Genomic DNA, 20,346 nt, shown 5'->3' on the forward strand with positions numbered 1-20,346 from the left:
TTAATTTAAAATATATATTAGAGTAGCAAATATGAAACGTGATGGATTTTGTATGCCTTTTAACCAATATTGACCTAAATATATTATAATAAAAATAACAGTTGAAAAGCTATGACTTGCAAATATCTGTTGAAGTGTGACACAAATCTCTGGTTTTGATTGACAAGACGTTGACCAATCCAATCCAGCAAGAATACGGATGTAGGCGAGAAACAATATTCTAGCCAATCAGAGATCGCCAAGGGGGCTGAGATCCGATTTCAACCAATTGGGTTTAAAAAGGGAGGTGCTTAAATGTCAAACAACCCACGTGTTTAACGAAGGAGAGCTTTAGAAAGAAAGTCTGCGAAAAATAGCGCTTAATCGTACAAATCGTGAAATTATGAACATTGAAAGATAACTAGTTTATGTTTTTTTAAGTGCAACAAGAAAGAACTAGGAATTAAGATACTTTCGAAGTGCTCTTCTTCTGTAATGTTTTGTTTCTTGTGCATCGTTAAGTAGACCGACGCACAATGCAATGCTAAACGATAAACCGTCAAAGTATTTTTTTTCTAAATATCAGTAATGTTACCATGAGGGAGAATGTTCAAAATAATGCTTGGCGCTCTGTGGAGACCCTGGGAGTCCTTTATTGCAAAGGGTTTGAGGTTTGTTCGGGCTTCTTATTTTTCTATTTAACCTCGTGATAAAAAGCTAAGACTTCTGTTTGGTTTGATGTGACAGCAGGTGTTCTAGAAACCACGCAGCAATCATTATCCAGTCCTGTATCGAAAACTAACCACCGCGTAATTTAATAAAGCAGTTCGAAGTTAAGTTTAAGTTCTTAGCCTCCACCTCCATTCACAAATAACAAAGCCTTATCAGCCTCGCTATTTTTTTAAATGTCCTGTATGACAAAATGTTATGTTCAAAGGTGCAGTTTTAAGTAAACTGTCACTGTTAACAGATTATCCCACAAACAGGCAATCAGAAGTGCTTGTTGCGGTACTTCAGAGCTCACTGCTGGGCTAGACCGTGCAGGCTAGGGGAAACTGACAATGTGCAGGACACTGTATACTGTATATGTGTTCGTACTGAATACCTAAGTCAGCGGTTCCCAAATCTGATCCTGGAGCCCGCTGGTTTTTATTTCATCCCACCTTCATTGGATAATTTAAGTCTCAGTTGATGTAAAAAGTTGCTTTAGTTGGAATATCGGCCTTTTGTTTCCAGCTACAGGTTTGGGATTTCATCCCTTGTACAGTTCAAACGTCAACCTGTTTAAGAGCTGGTTCACATTATTATCATTGAGTCAAGGAAGGGTTTGATTGTGTAACGTTGGAATCAGCTGGAACAAAAACCAGTAGGTGTGTGGGTCACCAGCACTGGGAATGCCTGACCTGTACAGCGAGCATCATGGCCGAGAGAGGCCAGTGCTGCCCTGAGCTGCGCTCCTGCGCCCGGCCGGTATCCGTGAGAACAGCTGGACACAGCGTCCCTCTCTCCCTCGGACAGGAGCCGCGGGGGGAGGTACCTGAGCGCGATGGCCGACGCCGACACCATCTTCGCTCTGTCCTCGGGCCACGGCAGGTGTGGCGTGGCGGTGATCCGTGTCAGCGGCCCCTCCTCGTCCTCGGCCCTCCGCAGCCTGGCGAGGCCGAACTGGCGCCTCCCGGCCCCCAGGACGGCCGTCCTGCGCGACCTCACAGACCCCCACACCAGGGAGCTGCTCGACAGGGGGCTCGTCCTGTGGTTTCCAGGTCCGTCTGATCGCGACTGCCAAGACAACAGAAGACGCGCACCGTTATCGCACCCGGTGTAGAACATGAGGCTGCAGCCTCCAGCCTGGTCCATCCTGTTTGGTGCGAACGGCGTCTCTGTCGTTTAACTAAATTAACGGTCAATTAATTACACAGCGAATAGAGCAGCCTCCCCAAAATTCTGCCCTTACATACAGTAAGCACAAGTCTTTCATAAAACAAATGGGGAAAAAAAACCACAGCTTTGGAAGTTAATGAATATTGGGAATGATTTCCACCTTCAACATTTTTTTAAAAAATATTGACGTGTTTTAAAAAATAAGGACTGATCTGCAAGGGTTGCGATGGATCTAAAGGGACGGTGTCTTCCTTCAGGTCCTCACAGCTTCACCGGTGAAGACAGCGCAGAGCTCCATGTCCACGGGGGTCCTGCCGTCATCAGTGGGGTCCTACAAGCTCTAGGTAAGGAAAGCAGAAGAACAAGCAGCTGGACAGGGCGTCCAGCAGGGTGCCCAATGTTTCAGAGCGTTTGTCGAGCCACTCCTACCTTCACCTCTTGAGCCCTGCTGAGCACCAAGCTTGATCTCCGCACCCCACAGCTCACCCCAGCTCCCACACAGGCCCGGAGAGTTATTGACAATAGCCAGATGACTGTCTTTGAGCTCTATAAAAATCTTATGGAGAAAAAGACAAAACAGATAATAGGAGATATAGCAGAAGGGGGAGCTGCTATTTTTGCACCACAAAATAAACGGATATGGAAACTTATTCTATATTGTATTACATTACATTTTGTACAGTAGTGCTGTCAAATGAGCACTTCAGTTGCATTTACAATCCCCTAATTCTAGAGTCATATGGGTGCACTGGAGAGGATTCTAGTGAATGGTCCTGCATTCAGATAATCGATACCCGCATGCATAGTATTGAACACTCCTAGGATGCTGTTCTAAGATATTCATGCTAGAGGGCGCAGGTGGACAAACCTTCTAGCATAAATAGTTTGAGTGCACAAGTGCTGAACTGGAGAACTGTTCAGTAGTTGCACAGATAGGTGGTGTACTTTGACAGTAAAGTAGGTTGGGATGCTGAAATTCCACAAGGCAATGAGTTTCTGTGCGGGACACGTAGTCCACAGCTCTCTCATTAGTGGGATTAGTCAGTCTGGTGTTTCTTCTTGCACGTACAGCTGTGTGTCACTGCTGAATCCCTTCCAGGAAGCAGTTTGGTCTCCCACTATTAGGTCAGCTAGGTTAGTCCTGCTTTGACTCGGCCCGGCTGTGTTTTTTTCAGGCAGCCTTCCGGGCCTGCGCCCCGCAGAGGCTGGGGAGTTCACCAGGCGAGCCTTTCACGCGGGCAAGCTGGACCTGACGGAGGTGGAGGGGCTTGGGGACCTGATTCACGCGGAGACCGAGGCCCAGAGGAGGCAGGCTCTCAGGCAGATGGCGGGAGAGCTGGGCCGGCTCTACCAGACGTGGAGTCAGGAGCTCGTCAGGGTGATGCAGTGCTGACGCACAGTCTGGCCCGCTCGGCTGGCTCTGCGTTTTCCACACAAACACCGTAACCGTCTAGACTCCATCTAGTTTCATCAACTGTCTTTTGGTACCTCTCTTCCCTTTGAAATCCATCTTTCCTGAGCACCAGTTAAAGGACTAAAACTGCTCCTGTTCGGGTTGTTAAAACTGCAGCACTATTTTTATATTTCAGGTTTAGAGAGGATCGGCATTGATGAGTGCATTTCGAACCACAATGAAATGTACACAGTAATGTGTAAAACCTCCAATCTACATCACAAAATTGATTAAAGTTATGCACAGCACCATTTTCGTGAATTGTGATTCAGAACGAGGCAAGAAAACTTCCAGTGACACGAAGCGGCCTTATTATATTGTAAACAAGCAGGCTTGTGAATGCATCCCTTTCAATCCAATAGAAATACTGCTCTCAACTTCAAGACGGCTTTGCCGCAAAAATACAACTTGCTTTTTAACTCTCTTTTTAAATCTGCATGCAGATCACATGGTAACATCTGCAGTGAAATGTCTGCTGCACCACCTGTACTTGTTCGCTTGTACATCACACTCGTTACATTAGTTACGCTTCACATCGCCATTCACACAAACTCCTGCTCTTGCCTGTGGCAAAACCAGTGGTTTGCAGCGATTGGGTGACTATCCAGTATGTACACAAAGTTCACGATTTTTGTGCTTAATTCAGAATTTGTCAAATTTTCCGATCCTGTCAATTAATTTGTTCTGTTACCGAGATTTAATAACCAGTCGGAGAATTAGGGACTTGTGTTGAGAGTTTTCTCTCTTTTTTTTGGAGCAATTAGGAGTGTAACATCCTTATTTCATAGACTGAAACCTACCAGATTCTCAAAATGAGGTTTTTCTGGCCCTGCCTCGCTGGAGGCAGCCAGGTTGGGAGCAGGAGACAGGATGTCCTGCTTCTGTGGCGATGTGTGACCCGGGAGGGGGTGAGGGGTACTGAGCGATGCCACTCTGAGCGCGGTGTTAAACTGCGTAAATGCTAACCCTCTCTGGAGATGAGATGAGGAGCTAATTCAGGTTTTCCTGAGGAAACCCCGTCCATAAAGCGCTCTATTTTTGTGAAAGTCGCTTTCCATAAATGCTGACGTTCACAGGCCCCTGGTGTGGCGCTTGAGAAAAGGCTACTTTATCAGGCCCAAACAGCCAGACCAGGACGCATCAAGTTTATTCCGGATGCAGTGTGAGACTGGCCAGGCAACAGACATGGTCAGCCCTGCGCAACTTTGATGTGCCGTTCAAGAAATTTTGGGGGGGGTTTGGGCAAAACGGAGCATCAAATCCTCAAATTTCCCTTTTCCTCTTGTTGAAATATGTAATCCTGTTTATCTGCTTTCACTATGAGTCTGCCGGTCACAGTACATGCCAGATGAAAGCTAAAGCAATATTAAAACATGCATACATCATGCATCGCAACTGTCATTGTGTGAGAGTTGTGTTCAAAATGCAGATGACTTCCCATTACCAGCCCAAAACTGTGCTTGTGAGCATATATTCCCAAGACCCACCGAGTTCTCAAAAGGTGTGCACTCAATCAGAAATGTTCATTCAGGCATTTGGCAAAAGAGTTTCCTCACAAAGTGAAAATCATTTTGCTATAGAAAAGTGCCATTGGGATCTGTGTTTTAACAGAATGGAGGGTGCCATAGAGTACAGTCCTGGCTCAGCTGGGTTTTTGTGAGTGTTAGTTCTCTGTGTCCTGTATGATCACGGAGCTGTAGAGTCTGTGGGGGTAAGGGCTGTTCAGGAAAGCTCTGTGTATAGTACATTTGCAGACAGCTCCTGCAGACACAATATAAGCAGCTTCCTTTACCCTGAATTAAAAACCAGGACTGTTTGCGTGAGATACAGGGCTCCTTGCAGACATGGGAGTAAGGCACAGGGCCAATAAAAAGTCCTCAATTCTTTCCCATGTTGAAATTGTGGTTTTATGATTGTTGACCAAAAAAGATTAGCTTGACTGCAAAATCTTTCAAAAAATCAATACTGGTTCTAAAGTTTTTGTCTTGTTTTACTTATAACTGCACCCCCAAAAAACATACTGTGAATTGGGGAAACTTCAGTTTAAATAAGGTTTCAACGGAGAGATCCAACAATAGGTCTGGATCTACTCACCTAAAATTGAATTTGAGGTATTCTGCACCCGTAACTACTGGTAAGAAACAGAGAATGCAGTGCAGCCTTCATTAAGAGAGATTCAAATACGGAATTCTTTCAATAAAGGAGAGAGCAGTGGACTAATATGCTGGCTGTTCGCGTTTCAAAGAGCAGCTGTGAAAAGCTCTTTTAATGCACAGCGAGGGAGATGGACAAATTCAAAGCCTTTGTGTTTTCTCAGTTAACAGTGCTACTGTTTGTTTTTTTTTTGTAGTGTCTTGCTCATACCGAAGCTTTCATTGACTTCAGTGAGGAGGAGATGATAGACGGTGGTGTTTTAAATGAAGGTAGGGTTTCTCAGCAGTCACTAATGGCTTCCTTCCTGTTTTTGTCTTTTTGAGAAGGAAAGGCCTTTGGAGAATAAGGACTTTCGGTCGGTTCCGATACTTTTCCAGAGCTTTATTTCTGCCTCTGTCTCCATTCTGCTTGTTGAGAGGTGTACAGTTTTAAATATCGCAGGAAAACAAAAGCTACCAGAATGAATCATCTACCCAATTATATCAAATCCCCAGCTTTAAGTGATCTCTCTAAAGATATTTCTTTTTAGAAATCCAGAAATTAAAAAATTGGAAGTTCTTATTTTGGGCAGCACTACGCCCCACACATGACACTAGGTCCACCGTATCCAGCCTTTAACCACTGGGTGCAGAAATACTGCTGATTCTGTGTGATGACCGCTGACGAGCTGTAAAAAAACAGACGGCCCGCAGATGAAAAGTTGGTTTCCTTACGGATGTGGGGGAGAGAGGGATTGTGACGCATCTGGGCATTGGTCATCCTCAAAGTATGTCCTGCAATCAATAGACAGAGTCTCACTTTCAAGGATGCAAAGGCATTCTTTCTATTTCCTGTGTGTCATTCAGTCAAGTTGCCAGGCATTCATCACCTTATGTTAGCAGCTTTTAACTACTCATTGTTTGGACAATAAGATGTACTATATTTTGCCAAAATGTTAAGAACAGTGGCGACACAGTGGCGCAGTGGTTAACCTTGCAGCGCTGGGGCTCGGGGTTAGATTCCTGCCCTGGGCTTCTATCTGCATGGAGTGTGCATATTCTCTCCGTGCTTGTGTGGGTGTCCTCTGCGTGCCCTTGTTCCCAAAGTGCCAAAGACATACTGGTAGGGTCATCGGCTTCTGGGGAAACTGACCCTGGTGTGACTGTGTGCTTGTCTGGCTGCCCTGCGATGGACTAGAATCCTGTCCAGGGTGTATCCTGCCTAGCGCCCCTTTGCTTGGGAGCACGGACCCTGATTCCTCTGCAACCCTGAATTGGAAGAAGTGTTAATTGCAGCTTTATGGAGCAGTGGAAGTCTTGTTTTCCATCCCTTCATGCCCGACAGCCCCCCTTCCCTTCCCAAGAGTTTAACGCTTCAGTGGTGGGATTTTTCCTGACCTGTGCCTCCATCTCAGTGGACGAGTGCGTCGCGAGGCTCGAGTCCGAGATCGCGCGGCACCTGAGGGACGGGCGTCGGGGGGAACGGCTGCGCGGCGGCGTCCATGTGGTCATCGCCGGGGAGACCAACGCGGGGAAGAGCAGTCTTCTGAACGCCCTGTGTGAGTGCCCCCCCCCCGGAGCCCCGCGCGCGCAGACACTCACCCGCTCGGAGGTGGACAGTAGGGCCTCAACATCCACAAATTCCACACCCGCCGACTCGCCGAATCAGGATTCGGTCCGGCTGACTGTGTCTTCTATGGAAAAAGCCCAGAAGCCCAGCTGAAGGTGGTTAACCACACCTTTCTAATTAGACCAGGATCGTGAGACAAATCTAACGAGTGAGTGAGCCTCTCCCTGCCCGCCGCCCAGCATCTGCATCTCAGCGTGGTCTTGTTTTAATACTGTAACAGACACTCCAGGTTCTGTGTCGGCAGAGTGAGGAATGACCAGGTTTTTTTTGGGGCCAGGTGTGCTAGCCACAGAGGGAAAGAGGAAAAAGTTCAGGCTGCACGCAGAGAAAGGCTTCATGTTGTGATCACTGTTTCTTTTAGTGATCAATTTAACTTCACGCCGATGAATTATAACTTTTAATTATCATATAAGGAAGAGTTACATGTCTTTTAACCATTCATACTACATGCTATAGTACATTATGCAATGGTATAGGGGTGGACTTATAGGGGTTATTTGTGAATTTGGCTCTTTCCTATGGTTTTCCAGGAGGAACTGGGGTAAAAGGGATTCTTGTATGGCCCAGGCCTGTAGTCTGGTGTCTTGCCACCTGCCGAGTGTGGTCAGATGTGGTTTTCTCAACTGCCAGAGTCTCTCCAGGGGTTAGAACTGGGGGTCATTCCGCCAGGGATCTCTCTGGACTCTGGCAAGGGTGCCTCAACTTCAACTTCCTGCATGCCTGCCGTGCTTTTCGTGATGTCACTGCGAGTCGCCCCAGCCCTCCAGTCAGAGCTCACTCTCCTGTAAGGCACTGCGGAGCTAATATCACATGATGGAACGTGTGGCTGTGATGGGCTGGCAGATTGGAGAAGCTAGGCTACCATCCCGATTCTCCCCTGAGCAATACAGGAGTCAGTGCTGTGAGCCAAGATTGGCAGATCTATTAGCTGTAATGAACACAGTCAGTAAATGTCCCTTGGCTGGAGTCCCTGAGCTGTTGTTTGTCACTTGATTAGATCCTTTTGTTTTCTACAAACAATAGAGCCTATTCTGCTATGTGAGAGGTACGCCCTGGACCGCACATGTAAATGCTTATCAGAAGCATTGCAACCCTGCTCTGAAAAGAGGGTGACCCTGAGGCAGCCTTCGATTCTGGTACAGAAACGAGTGGTCAATCAGGGTACGTGCCAGGGGCTGAACAGTTGAACAATATCGCTCACCCTTTCCCATTTGTCAGAACACGCCGTGTTTTGTGTTGAATCAAACAGAAACAATTCAAAAAGTCAAAAGAATGAAAATACATAACAAGCTACTGGAATTATGTTTAAATTTTTCAAAGAAAACTAAGAAGCGGATTATTAAAATTATTGTTCGGTGCCATCAAATTTATTTGGATGTATATTAGGTCTCTTGATGCCAAGAACTGGAAAGCTTTTGGATGTGATTAGACATATAGGTCTCATTCATTTTCCCACATGGAAAGACCTACAGCCTTCTGTGGCTAACCACTCAGATCTTAGCAAACACTGTAATTTGTACATCTGTGCCAATAGAGTGCCGAGCTGTCCATGTGTAACAGCACCAGCCATTCAGACGTTCTGAGAAACTGGTCTTGAGATAATGTTACACCCATAGCAAAGGAGAAGAACTTCCATTAGACTTTTATTTAACTTCATAACTCCCATCCCTAGATTTCTGAACATATTTCATTCCTCAAAAATGGTTTGTAAAGTGACAATTCATAAACCTAAAATAAAATTGCCATTACTTGTAAAAGCTTTTGATTTGTTCCAGAGGTCTAGAACATCACCCACATTACCTGTTTTTACCCTAACAGAGCCCCGAATCATCAAAGTAAGAACTGTTGCTTGTTCATGATAATTACCATATTTACATTAGTGCGGTAGTTAATTAAATAGACTTAATAAAAAGTGTAAAAATTCTAATGCAGGCGCATTGGTGATCTGTGTTGTTGGAGGTCAGGGTGTCATTTACTGTTTGGCTACAAAGGATGTAACTTCTTTGCAGTGAAAATCTTTTTATAACTGCGACGGACAGGTGGGGAAAGTGGTTATAGCAAACATTCATAAACCGGGTGTCTGTAAATCGAGAGACAGGTGTATGCAGTTTCTATGTGGGGACGCCTTGTAGTTTCAAGATGTAGATGAGCAGAGACCTGAAAAGCGTGTTTGTTTGTTTTTCAGGACTCTGCTCAAACTGTTTAATCTGATTGTCGTGTCCGGTGAGATTTTTCTATCTGTTGCGTGTACTGAGAGTACAGCATGTCACCCCTGCTTTCTGTGGCCCCAGGTCAGAGGCCAGTGGCCATCGTGTCCCCGGTCCCCGGGACGACCCGGGACATTGTGGAGACCCCCCTGGACATCGGGGGCTTCCCCATCTTACTGAGCGACACGGCCGGCCTGAGGGACACGCCCGACAGTGTGGAGAGAGAGGGGGTCCGGCGAGCCAGGGAGAGGTGAGAGGGGTGAGATGGGCCCCAGGCGGGGGTGAGAGGAGAAAGTGCCCCAAGGAGGAGTGAGACAGGTGAGACATGCCCTAGATAGGGGTGAGACGGGCGCCCTCGCAGAGCTGTTCAACTGTGGAAGCAGGCAAGGGCTTACTGTAGGTCAGTTCGGTGTGTGGTCATCCTCCCATTACAGCTCAAAGACCAGGGCCAAAGCCCAGCACCTCAGCGTTCATTGTAAAACCCCACTGCTTTGCACGGACTATCAAGTTCTCAAACTGTTGACTACATCCAGTCTGAAAACAGTTTCATGGACTTCGAGAAACGTTCATAAGTGGTCAGGTAGTGCGTTCCCATGACAAAAAGTGTGCAATACTACAGCTGAGGGCCTAAGAAATTTGACTCATAAGACGGGCAGTCGAGAGGAGTGAGCTGAATGTTATTTCCTTCAGCGTCTAATGGAAGCGCAGACCTTGTCCCAGATGGGTTGCGCCTTGAGAGAACACAAGGCGTTTTGGGGGATGGAGTCCAGCAAAGCCAGGAAGCAGTTTGGCCAACAGCCGCCCCGCCAGAGCGCAGCAGTTCGAGAAAGCGCTGATCTCTAATGGCTTTACCATGTTGTCACGGGGGCCGGCGAGGCTGCCGAGGGAGATGAAGGAAGTGCAATCAGCCCAGCGGTGCGAGCGGAGCAGGAGGAAAGAGACAGAAGGGGCCTAGTTTGTTGCCCGAGGCAGGAAGGAGGTAATAAGAGCGCGTTCCTGTACTCAGGGTGGAGCAGGCCGACCTGACACTGGCTGTGCTGGATGTGACCGAGCTGCCCCGGGACACCAGGAGCTCACCCAGCTTCCTGACCGGCTACCTGAGGGATGTGCTGAACGCTGGCCAGGATCCGGGGTCCGGCCTTGGACGCTGCCTGCTGGTCCTCAACAAAACTGACCTGCTGACGGGAGAGCAGGTGGACGGCCTCAGAGGGGTCCTCAGCCCGCGGCCCGAGGGGCTGCCCCCCGTCTGCCTGCTGTCCTGCCGAACCGGAGACGGGCTGGGGGACTTTCTGGGAGTCCTGCAGGAGCAAGTGGAAACCATGTGAGTCTTTGTTGAATACAGCTCGGTTACCAGTGAGTCAAGCGTCCTCTCTATGTAAATGTGACAGCCTTCGGAAACCCAGAACGCCTTCTATTCAGGAATAAGATGGCAAATCCAACACTGAGATTGTGTGCGTATACTGTAACTGATCATCATAAGAGAAATGATCTAGAAATAGAAAGGAAAGACGACTGATAATGCAATACAGCTTGCTGAACCTTGCAGTTTCAATTTATGAATCCATCTGAATGTCCCCATCTGTGTTGAAGTGCTGAATTCTCCCTTTGTGTGGAACAGCACAGGAATATGGGTCCCTCTCTTGTGCTCTATGCGTACTGCAGGTGTGGAAACCCTTTAGCAGGAGCCCCCAGTTTGACCCAGGCTCGGCATCGCTCTCACCTGCAGCAGTGCTGCCAGGGCCTGGCGCAGTACCGCTGGTACCGGGAGAGGGACCTGGCACTGGCGGCAGAGGGGCTGCGTCTGGCCCTCACCAGCCTGGGCAGGATCACCGGCAGGGTGGGAGCAGAGGAGATCCTCGACGTCATCTTCCGGGACTTCTGCATCGGCAAATAGGCATCCAGACGCTTGGAATCCTCGTGGATCAGCTTGGCAGGAGCAGCCAGCGGCTGAGGGGAGGAGGGAGTCACTGCAGTCAGTCACAGGCACAGGGACTTGTTATTGACGGCAAACCCCTGTCCACACAAGTGTTAGACAGAACAGGAGAGGCGGGTCTGTCCGGTGTGGTTTCTGACAGCTACAGCAACATGACTGGGTTAATTGTCTCAGTCTCCCACACCCCTTTGTGTAAAGATATACCTCCGACTCTCTGTCTGATGAGCTTGTGTGTGTAAGCAGTCTCTCCAAGCCGAAGAAAAGCTGGAAAGCATTGGATCAAATGAAAGTTAAAATACCACAACTGTTTGCCCGTTAAAGCCTTGGCTACTTTGCTGCAAAACAAGAGCAATTATACATAAACATGCATCCCAGAAATCATCAACACCTGGTGTCAAGCTACTTTGGCCACAAAACAAAGAAACAATGCATCAGCTGCTTTTTGCGCCGAGCATCTTACTCAGGAATGTGCAGGAAGACTTGTAACGGTGACCTTAGGCTTCTTTGTTTCACTGTGCCTGGCATTGATTAAGTATCTGCTTCCTTGAACGTGTCACACTTGCCACCCCCATCGTAAAAGCAGCCCCTTCTACAGAGCCCCGTAACACCCCTCTCAACACTGTGGTTTCCAGCTTTCCTCTGTTCACAGCGCTGTTTTTCACCTTCTGGGTAATTAATTGGCTGATCCAGTAGCAGCTGCTGTTTTTCCTCCAAACTGTTTATAGCAATGTCCAAAATCTCCATGATTAGTGCAGTATTTTTCCTCTGTAGAAAGACTGTTTATCTTCTAAACCATCTGAAATATCCAGTTCCAGCAGTCAGATTAATCATCACGTATCTTGCGGTTGTGTATTCAGTCTTCAGGCAGTGAGATTTATCTGAATTTGAAGGTTGTTTGAAAAGGCACAATTGTTTTGAGGGTTATCAAACTTATGTGCAAGCAGGAAACTGGGGACATGGCTGAATTTGGTCTATATTGAGATAAAACCCCTTTTAGGTGAGGTGGTTGATTTCCGAAGCATGATTCATGTTGTGGGTTTAAGCAGTAACCCTAAGCCTGGGTGGTGGGGACTGTGTGAGCTCTTCTGATTGTGTTTTGCAATGGCCCTTTGGTGCTGCCAGACCTGTTGATGAGGGCAGCGCTCAGTGGAAAAAAACACGTTGTTAAACAAAGGATATCCTGAGAACAGGAGAGGAGCCTCCTTCACCTGACTGAGACGTTCATCACTAGGCGCCCAGCTCCGTGTGGGAAGTTTGTCTCCCTCCCCCTTGTCGGGATCTTCGTGTTCTTTTCCAAGAGGAGAAAAGGGAGAGAAAGCAATCTGTAATGAAATACACCTACCTCTTTCTTCCCTCAGCAAGGATCCACTGGAAGAACCACACAAGGCATCCCATCCCTTACATTCCCAAATCAGGCCGCCCTCTCTGGCAAACGAAGCCTGTGGGCCACTCTTCCTTTTTCGCCGGTCTCCCATGACCCTTTCGGTTTCCTCGCTCCGTTAATGTAACTGCTACTCTGATTGTCCTTTAATTTTCTGGGTTAGACATTGGGAGGGGATAAAAGTTCGCCCTCACTTTCTTGCCATAGTGATCACTCACAGCGACAGCAGTTTGAGTGGTAAGGTTATAGTAACTGAGGACGTCGGTGCCAACAGGCATCCCAAGAACATAATTAACCTGGGCAAGGATGGTTTCTGATTTAGGGCAGCAGTGTGGCATAGTGGTTAGCATTGCTGTCTTGCAGCATTGAGGCTCTGGGTTCAGTTTTAGATCTGGGGTGCTATCTGCTTGGAGTTTGTACTCTTTGTTCAACCCATGTTTGTGTAGGTTTCCTCTAGGTGCTCAGGTGTCCTCCCACAGTCCAAAGAGATATTGGTAGGTTAATAAGCTTCTGTTAAGATTGGCCCTTATGTGTGTGTTTGTGTCTGCCCTGTGATGGACTGGCGTCCAGCCTCGGGTCTACCCTCCCTTGGGCCCATTGCACGCTGGGATAGACTCCAGCTCCCCCCGCGACCCTGAACTGGAAGAAGCGGTTTGGAAACCGCTTGGGTTTCCGATTGCTACAAGTAAGCCAGCGAAGGAACAGGCCTGAGGAAGGTATCTTTTGAGCCCGCTTAAATCAAACTCTGAAAAAGCTCCCAGGGTACACGGTGAGGAGGAAGTAAACAGTGAAGTTAACATTTCAGGAGGGGGTGGGTGGCAGTGTGATGGGGAGGGGTTTTTTCCCCTCCGCTCGCAATTCTAAAGGAAATTCGTAAGGTGGCCACATCTATTTTCAAGAAGCACGCAATCAGATGCGTGTTCAACGATTGTCAAGAAGCCACTGTCGCCAGCTGGGTCTGTGCATTGTATATGGACAGCTTGTTCACAGCTGAAGTGGCGGGACATCCGTGTTCGGAATGCCATGGGAAGTATTGTTTTCCTCTGTAAACACCGGAGTTTGAGGGCCTCCCTCCCATCCTTATCGCTTGGCTCCCCGACAGGCCAGCTGGTTAACATAAACATTTGTGTCCTGATTGAGATATTAACAAACCAGAGCTTACGAAGGCTTGAGCTTGCTGGGTTTTTAGGCCGGGAGGCGTTACAATTAAAACACATCCTGGGATGTGGAAGAAAGGTGTGGAGATTTTAATCAAGACGTCTAGAATCCTATCCAGTTCCATCAGGAATCTCGGGACACTGTGTTGAAAATGTGAAACGCCAACTGCAACTTAGGGTGCTGTAATCTGAAATCCAAGTCGACCGACCTCTTTGTCCCGAGACATTTTTAACATAAACCACATCTGTTTTTTTAATTAGACATTTATTTAGATATAAGCAGTTTTTATAGCCCATCGCATTAAATGCAGTGGTACAATGCAACCAAACCCAGCTATTTTGAAGAAAGGAATAATGATTGAATGAATTAGTGCAAATAGCTATTTTGTTGTCAAACATCATGTCAAAAAGTAAAATAACAGTACATCGCTGTTTTCACTGTTCATTAAACTAGTGATAGAGGAGAGGTTTTAATCAATTACAAACTATTATAAAACAGGAATTTACATTGGGAAAATGTACATATATGCTTACATACACAACAGTACCCCTTCATTATTTTAACTTTCTAAGGAAAGCAGTTTTTACCATTTGAATAAGCTTTCAAATACTGAAGCCCAAAAAGTTCTACATTGAATTCTAGTGTTAGTTAATATCACACAAACTTTTCTGGACGCTGGAGTGCATTAGGAAAGCAGGGTGAGACTGCCCAAGCCCAGCTCAGTCCCCTACACACCACTGACTTGGTTTCCGGCCCTCGTGAAGCACAGATGGAGACAAGATGTGGGGCTGTTTGAGGGATGATATCACTTGTCACTCCTGGGTCTTTAGTGACTGTCCTATTTTGCGAGTTCCAGCACTGAGCTGTAAGTGATTAATAATTATTGGGAGGCATCAATGGAGAAAACTCTGGTCAGGGTAGTTTAACTCCAGTTCTGGAGGACTGGTGCATCTACAGGTTTCATCCCAACTCTGCACTTAATGGCGTCAATCTGATGTTAGTGACGTGATTAGACTGATTAACAGATTTCTCCCAGCTCTTTGGGTTCTGGTGCTTTAAAGAGACATGCAGCTGCACCAGTCTTTCAGTACTGTTGGATCACCCTGCTCCAGGATGGTTAAAGAGCAAAAGCTTTTCCACCAGATTGTTCATAAAGTGATGAAACTGCTTGGAGGTGGAGACCAAGACCACGTTGTGTGAGTGGTGGACTTGGACACACAGCAATCAGAATGTCCCTGATGATAAAGGCTTGTATTTACAGAAGACTCTCAGTGCAAACAAGAAATGCTGAATTCTCGTTCTGCGTTATTTTTCTTTGAATAAAAAGGTTAAAAGAAAAAAAAATGCGTAAAGCTTGAAGCCCCGACACTGGAGTCCTTTTCTTTCTTCAGTCGGTAGATGACAGCCTTAACCAGACACACTGGGGAAAAAAAAACAAAGAAACAACCCAAGCATTTAGAATTGCTGGCAGCTCTTCGAGAGCGATTCATTCAAACAGCTCTGAAAAAAGGTTTGCACTTAACAGAGTTAAATGTGATGCTTCTCTAATGTAAGATGATGTAATCCCTCTGCTGCAGCATAAGTTCTTCTGTGACACTGAGAAGTGTCCCAGCTTGTCAGAATGGTTTCTAGGCTTGTTATTCCTGCAAAGTAATCAAGTCTGTGGGCTGGTATTCAAGGCCAGCATTGGCACTGATCTAAGACTCCCTCATTCGAAACCCTTTCAGATAATTCAAGAACGATGCCACGTGGGTCTGTTATAAATAAGCGGCCACTGAAAGGTATGGTATATCTTCTATTTAAATTCCTGTTCAGGTTCTCGCAGTCTGGCCTGCCAAAAATGAGTTCCTTTTGTTCAGCTGCCTCAACAGATCCCAGCTTTTCCATCTTGTCAGTCGTGAAGCTGAGCTTCTCATGCAGAATGGCTCCAGCTCTTGTCAAAATGTAAAATACAATCATCGGGCTATCGATCAGAGTTCAAAGCCCAACCAGCCTGCTCAATCTAAATACTCCCGCCCCCAGCCCTCTCTCCATAACTGAGTTAATTAAAGTGCGTTACTCACCTAGAGCCTTTGTCTGCAAACTGCTGCAGCTCCTGCAGATTCTTTTGAAGGTCAACTGGGGGGAAAAGCCAGGACAAGATCAGGGACCAAGCTGATCTGAGAGCATGATATTAGGAATCAAGAATCACACTTAGTGCATATAACCTCTCTGACGAGAGTACAGCAGACGATGGCTTACCCTGGAACTTCTGGTAGGAGTTATCAGGCAGTTTATAACCAGGATATGGAGGTACTGGCTGAGGCTAAAAAAGAAAGAAAGAGCTATTGCTTTGAAAAAGACAGACCGATCTAGAATTGCAGAAAGCAAAAGACCGAATTTTAGACATCAAAAAAGGAACATTTGCAGGGGGGGTACAGTGCCACAGTGGTTTGCATTGCTGCCTTGCAGCGCTGGGGCTACAAATTCAATTCCAGACCTGGGGTGCTATCTGCATGGAGTTTGTGAATTCTCCCTGTGTTCATGTGGGTTTCCTCTGGGTGCTCCAGTTTCTTCCCATAGACTTGTTGGTAGGTTAATTGGTTTCTAGGAAAACTGGCCCTAGATATGCATGTCTTTGTGTCTGTGTGTGTCCTGTGATGGACTGGTGTCCTGTCCAGGGTGTATCCCACCTTGTGCCCATTGCTGGCCGGGATAGACTCCGGCTTCCCCGGAGATCCCGTGTTGGAAAAAGGGGTTATAAATGGATGGATAAGTGGGACACTTGGCCCAGAGTACATTCATGCGGCTTCATGATCTCAGAACTTCATATGATTGCTTTGATGTTCCAAGGGAGTCAACATCCTGAACGGACTTAGCATTGTTAACCTGATTTTTACTGATGTGGCCGCTCAACATAGAGCATCATATATACTGTACCTTTTAAAATGTGTATATTCCACGTCGTACTGAAGCCTTACATAATTCCAGTCTAAAAAAATGAAATGGCGGTTTGAAAATCACTACACTAAAACCAAAAACACGAATCACAACACTGATGACGCTTAGGATGATTAAGGCAAGGAATAACTCTGATCTCATTTTAATTAAGACACTCGCACTATAAACCATGTACTGCATCAGTGAGAAGATGTCATGTGAATAAGACGTTGCTGTGCATGTAAATTACCGTTGTCAAAGATGGACATAAAAAGGGCTTGACAATCAGATGAGATAATTGGTCAACAGACATCACTTTGTCTATTCTCTAGTGAGTAAGGTATGTTTTAGTTTGCTTGTTTGCCTCGTTACAACACTTTGTTACAGCTGGGAAGATAGGTTTGCCATTGCAAACCCGGGAATGGGTGTGTGGATGTATCCTTGGGGATACAGGATCCTGTCTTGCCTAGAGCTCAGAAAGGCAGTGTCTCAAGAGGCCGACGCCTCACTTCAAAGTGGGGAGACTCTCGACAAGAATTTTAAAAAGCCCGAGCGCACTCACGCAGGAGAGAGACTGTCCAGCTGAGGTCAGCGCAGAAAGAGATTGGGGTTTTCCGGCAGCCGAAGGCTGGGGACCGGCACACTGGTGCGGGAGAGTTTCAGTGCTCCAGCGCCTGTCTCACTTACCCTGGGGATGCAGCCAGCCAGGGAGACGTTGAGGCTCTGCACCTTGTTGTTCAGCCTGGCGATTTCCAGGTCCTTCAGCTTGAGCGTCTGTCCCTGGAGCTCCCTTTCCCCCCTCAGGCGGGCCTGCTCCTTCAGCATGCGCTCCACCTCGTTGTCGTGCCTGGCCTGCAGCTCCTGGACCCTCCTGCCGTGCTCCAGGAGGAGGGCGCTGCGGTTGGCACTGCACTCCCCGAAGTCGCTGCGCAGCCGGGCGTTTTCCGCGGTCAGCCGGCTGCTCTCGCTCTGGATCCGGGAGACGTCCTCCCCGACTCTGTCCAGGTACGCCTGGAACTTGTTCTCGATGTCCCTGGACAGGCCGGAGCAGTTGGAGCGGATCCGGTTCAGCTGCTCCTGCTGCTTGTCGCAGGTGAGAGCGAAGGAGAGGGCCTGGGGGTTCAGGCTGTTGATCTTCTGCAGGAAGGTGTTGGTCACCTCGCGGATGCCCGTCAGCGACTGCACAAAGTCCTCCTTGCACTTCTTCTTGAACATCTCCAGCTCCTTCTGCATGTCGGTCTTCTCGCGCCGCAGGTTGATGGTCTCCTGGCGCAGAAGATCCTTCTCCTTCTTGGTGCTGTCCAGGTCGTTCTTGACGGCCTGCATCGAGATGGTGAAGTTGGTCTTCACCACGTCGAGCGTGTTTTTCAGATAGTCCCTCTCTCTTGTGAGGGCGTATTTCTCCGCTGGGAAGAAAAAAACACGCACATCATATCGTGAAAGAAAAATAAATAGCTTTTTCCGTAGACAGCTGGCCAGAACAAAGTTAAGACACATTTGTATCAGTCACTTCGGTCTCCTGGTATCTGCTTTTATGTTCTGATGTCGTTAGAAGGACATCATGTCTTTAAATGATTTGTCTATCTTATCTGAGGATTTAAAAACATGGTAGTTCAGCATTAAACTTAGTAAAGCAGAGATTATCTTAATTATATTACCGTCATAAGGTCTACCCAGAGAGGGAGTCTGTGGTTGGCACCGAGCAGTAGAGATAGACTGAGTATCCAGTTTTCTCTGAGCTTCACAAGCCGTCTGTAAACAAGAGCACACGACAAGGGACTCAGCGTTTTTTAATGTAGTCGCTTGTTTTACATTTCTCCTTGTTTCAAAACTCTAGTTCCAGACCTGACTCTACTGAGTGCTACAGCTGAATGGGGATACACTCATGAATACAAAAGCACTGAAAACATTCACTTTGGCCTTTGTTTAGGTTATTTAATGTGCAACTAACACACTGCTTTATAGATGCTGAAATGTTATTTTTGAGTTTTGACCAGACAAAGGTTTGCTGCAGTTTCTGTGCTGAAGCCTGACAATTGTTCATCTTGAAGTCTCTGACTAAAACCTGTTCTGCACATTTACAGTAGGTTCTTGCAAAGCAGATTCAGTTTTATCATGCTTGCTTGATGGGAAGCATTTAATCAAGCAATAATTTTGAAAAACGTCTGCCAAATTCTGCATCTTGAATTCCCATTATTATAAGTCTTTCAGAGGTATTTGGACAAGTTATCCTGAAATATATGAAGAAAATGGGGCTTTACAGTAAGTACAAACAAAATGACAGAGAAGATAAAAGCTGAAACAATTAGTAAAAACTTACTAATCTCTGGTTCAGAGTCTTGATCGCTATGGCGCTGTTGTTGGCTATGTATCGAGCTCTTCTCAGCTCCAGCTCCTTGTGATTGTTGTTGGTCATGCTCACGTTCAGCTGCAGGGTGAGGTTGTGGCTCCTCTTCTTCTGTGCCAGGTTGTCCACACTGAGCCGCTCCAGGTTGTGTTCCAGGTCCTCCACCCTCAGCTCCTCCGCGGTCTTGTGTGGCTTGCCGTAGACCATGAACAGCACCAGCCCGACGATGATGAGCGACTGGACCAGGGAGGAGAAGAACAGGATGATCTTCATGTAGTAGCTGCAGCTCCTGCTCTTCGCCTTGTGGATGTCCTTAGCCTCCAGGCCGAACTTTGCTCTGGAGTAGCTGCTGTCGTACATGACTGCTGGGCTGATTCAACCAGTTTCCTCAGAAACAGCTGCCTGCGGGTTTCCACAGGTCCCACAGGTCGAGCGTCTGTCCCCACCTTGTGCAACTGCGTGTGCTCAAGTGACCAAGAGCCCCTCTCTCGCCAATGCAATATCCTGCCCCCAGGACCCGTGAGACTCGCTGCTGCCCAGAGACTGGAGTCAGTAAACAATACTCGCCGTCCCAGGTCGGCGATGTTTATGAACGGCAGTCCACACTTCCCCTCTGTGACGTCTTCCTGGACCTCCCTGCTGTCACCGTTTCAGGGGTTATCACAACACTGCACACACTCAGCCCAGAGGCGCAATTTACTACCTCTCCTGACAGCCACTTCAGCGACCGATCTGGAGATGTTGTGCTCCAGGAAAAGAGAGTTTTTAAAGAAGAGGGAGGTGGGAGGGGTGGTGGGGAGCGGGGTTGGTGGAAATATATTTTTCATCGCCTGTGCCGGATTTGAATTTTTTTCCCTCCTTTTAGGTGGAGAATACGCAGAATCACGGCAAACCTAATTGAGGGTTTAAAAAAAAAACACAGTCCTCACTCAGAAGTAAAGACACTCTTGGTTTACAGCATTCGAGCCCACTCAAAATCACTCGGCAAGACGAGAGCAAAAGTTAAGAGGATTCTGTGATATTCACACAGAATACTACAATGGTCTTTCTGACCATTGTAGGTCTATCTGTGCCAGGTAAGATGATCTGAAGACTCTCCTATTTTTAACATCTATAAACTCCCCTGACAGTCAGGGCAGCCTAGGAAACCTGTGAATCTAAATATTTTTGGGCTACCATGATGTTGCAAAAAAGATAAAACTAGAATGTAGTTGCTAATGAAGTGTAATTTAAATGAGTTAGAACTGTAAGTTAGTTTTCTTTAGAAGTGTCTTCTTGCAAAAGGTAATGGAAACTATTCTTTTCATTGTTTCTATTGGTTCTTTA

General features: G+C 47.0%; 2 protein-coding genes across 2 annotated transcripts; one reads left to right on the top strand and one right to left on the bottom strand.

Moving 5' to 3' along the window:
• Nucleotides 1-275: 275 nt before the first annotated feature.
• On the top strand, nt 276-15,098 carry gtpbp3 (GTP binding protein 3, mitochondrial). The gene is made up of 9 exons (XM_088622286.1): nt 276-650; nt 1,498-1,742; nt 2,118-2,204; nt 3,036-3,238; nt 5,664-5,736; nt 6,861-7,004; nt 9,367-9,532; nt 10,289-10,603; nt 10,945-15,098. Exons 1-9 carry the CDS (start codon nt 586-588, stop codon nt 11,174-11,176), a joined length of 1,530 nt encoding a protein of 509 aa, XP_088478412.1. The 5' UTR covers nt 276-585; the 3' UTR covers nt 11,177-15,098.
• On the bottom strand, nt 14,186-19,765 carry plvapb (plasmalemma vesicle associated protein b). Its single transcript, XM_088622291.1, has 6 exons — nt 18,994-19,765; nt 18,332-18,425; nt 17,361-18,079; nt 15,996-16,059; nt 15,818-15,872; nt 14,186-15,174 (listed from the first exon to the last, which is right to left on the bottom strand). Exons 1-6 carry the CDS (start codon nt 19,378-19,380, stop codon nt 15,162-15,164), a joined length of 1,332 nt encoding a protein of 443 aa, XP_088478417.1. The 5' UTR covers nt 19,381-19,765; the 3' UTR covers nt 14,186-15,161.
• Nucleotides 19,766-20,346: the final 581 nt, after the last annotated feature.

Source organism: Lepisosteus platostomus, chromosome 27 (assembly GCF_059453375.1).
Source record: "Lepisosteus platostomus isolate fLepPlt1 chromosome 27, fLepPlt1.hap1, whole genome shotgun sequence".
Classification (NCBI taxonomy): Eukaryota; Metazoa; Chordata; class Actinopteri; order Semionotiformes; family Lepisosteidae; genus Lepisosteus; species Lepisosteus platostomus.

Bases quoted from the DNA above. Each gene is read 5' to 3' on its own strand.
- gtpbp3 (XM_088622286.1), top strand. From the start codon at position 586: ATGTTCAAAATAATGCTTGGCGCTCTGTGGAGACCCTGGGAGTCCTTT. The intron at 3,239-5,663 runs GTGATGCAGTGC...TTTTTTTTGTAG, and splicing joins GGAGTCAGGAGCTCGTCAGG to TGTCTTGCTCATACCGAAGC. The intron at 10,604-10,944 runs GTGAGTCTTTGT...TGCGTACTGCAG, and splicing joins CAGGAGCAAGTGGAAACCAT to GTGTGGAAACCCTTTAGCAG.
- plvapb (XM_088622291.1), bottom strand. From the start codon at position 19,380: ATGTACGACAGCAGCTACTCCAGAGCAAAGTTCGGCCTGGAGGCTAAG. The intron at 18,080-18,331 runs GTAATATAATTA...TTTTCTTCCCAG, and splicing joins TCTGGGTAGACCTTATGACG to CGGAGAAATACGCCCTCACA. The intron at 16,060-17,360 runs GTAAGTGAGACA...TTTCTTTTTTAG, and splicing joins TGGCTGGCTGCATCCCCAGG to CCTCAGCCAGTACCTCCATA.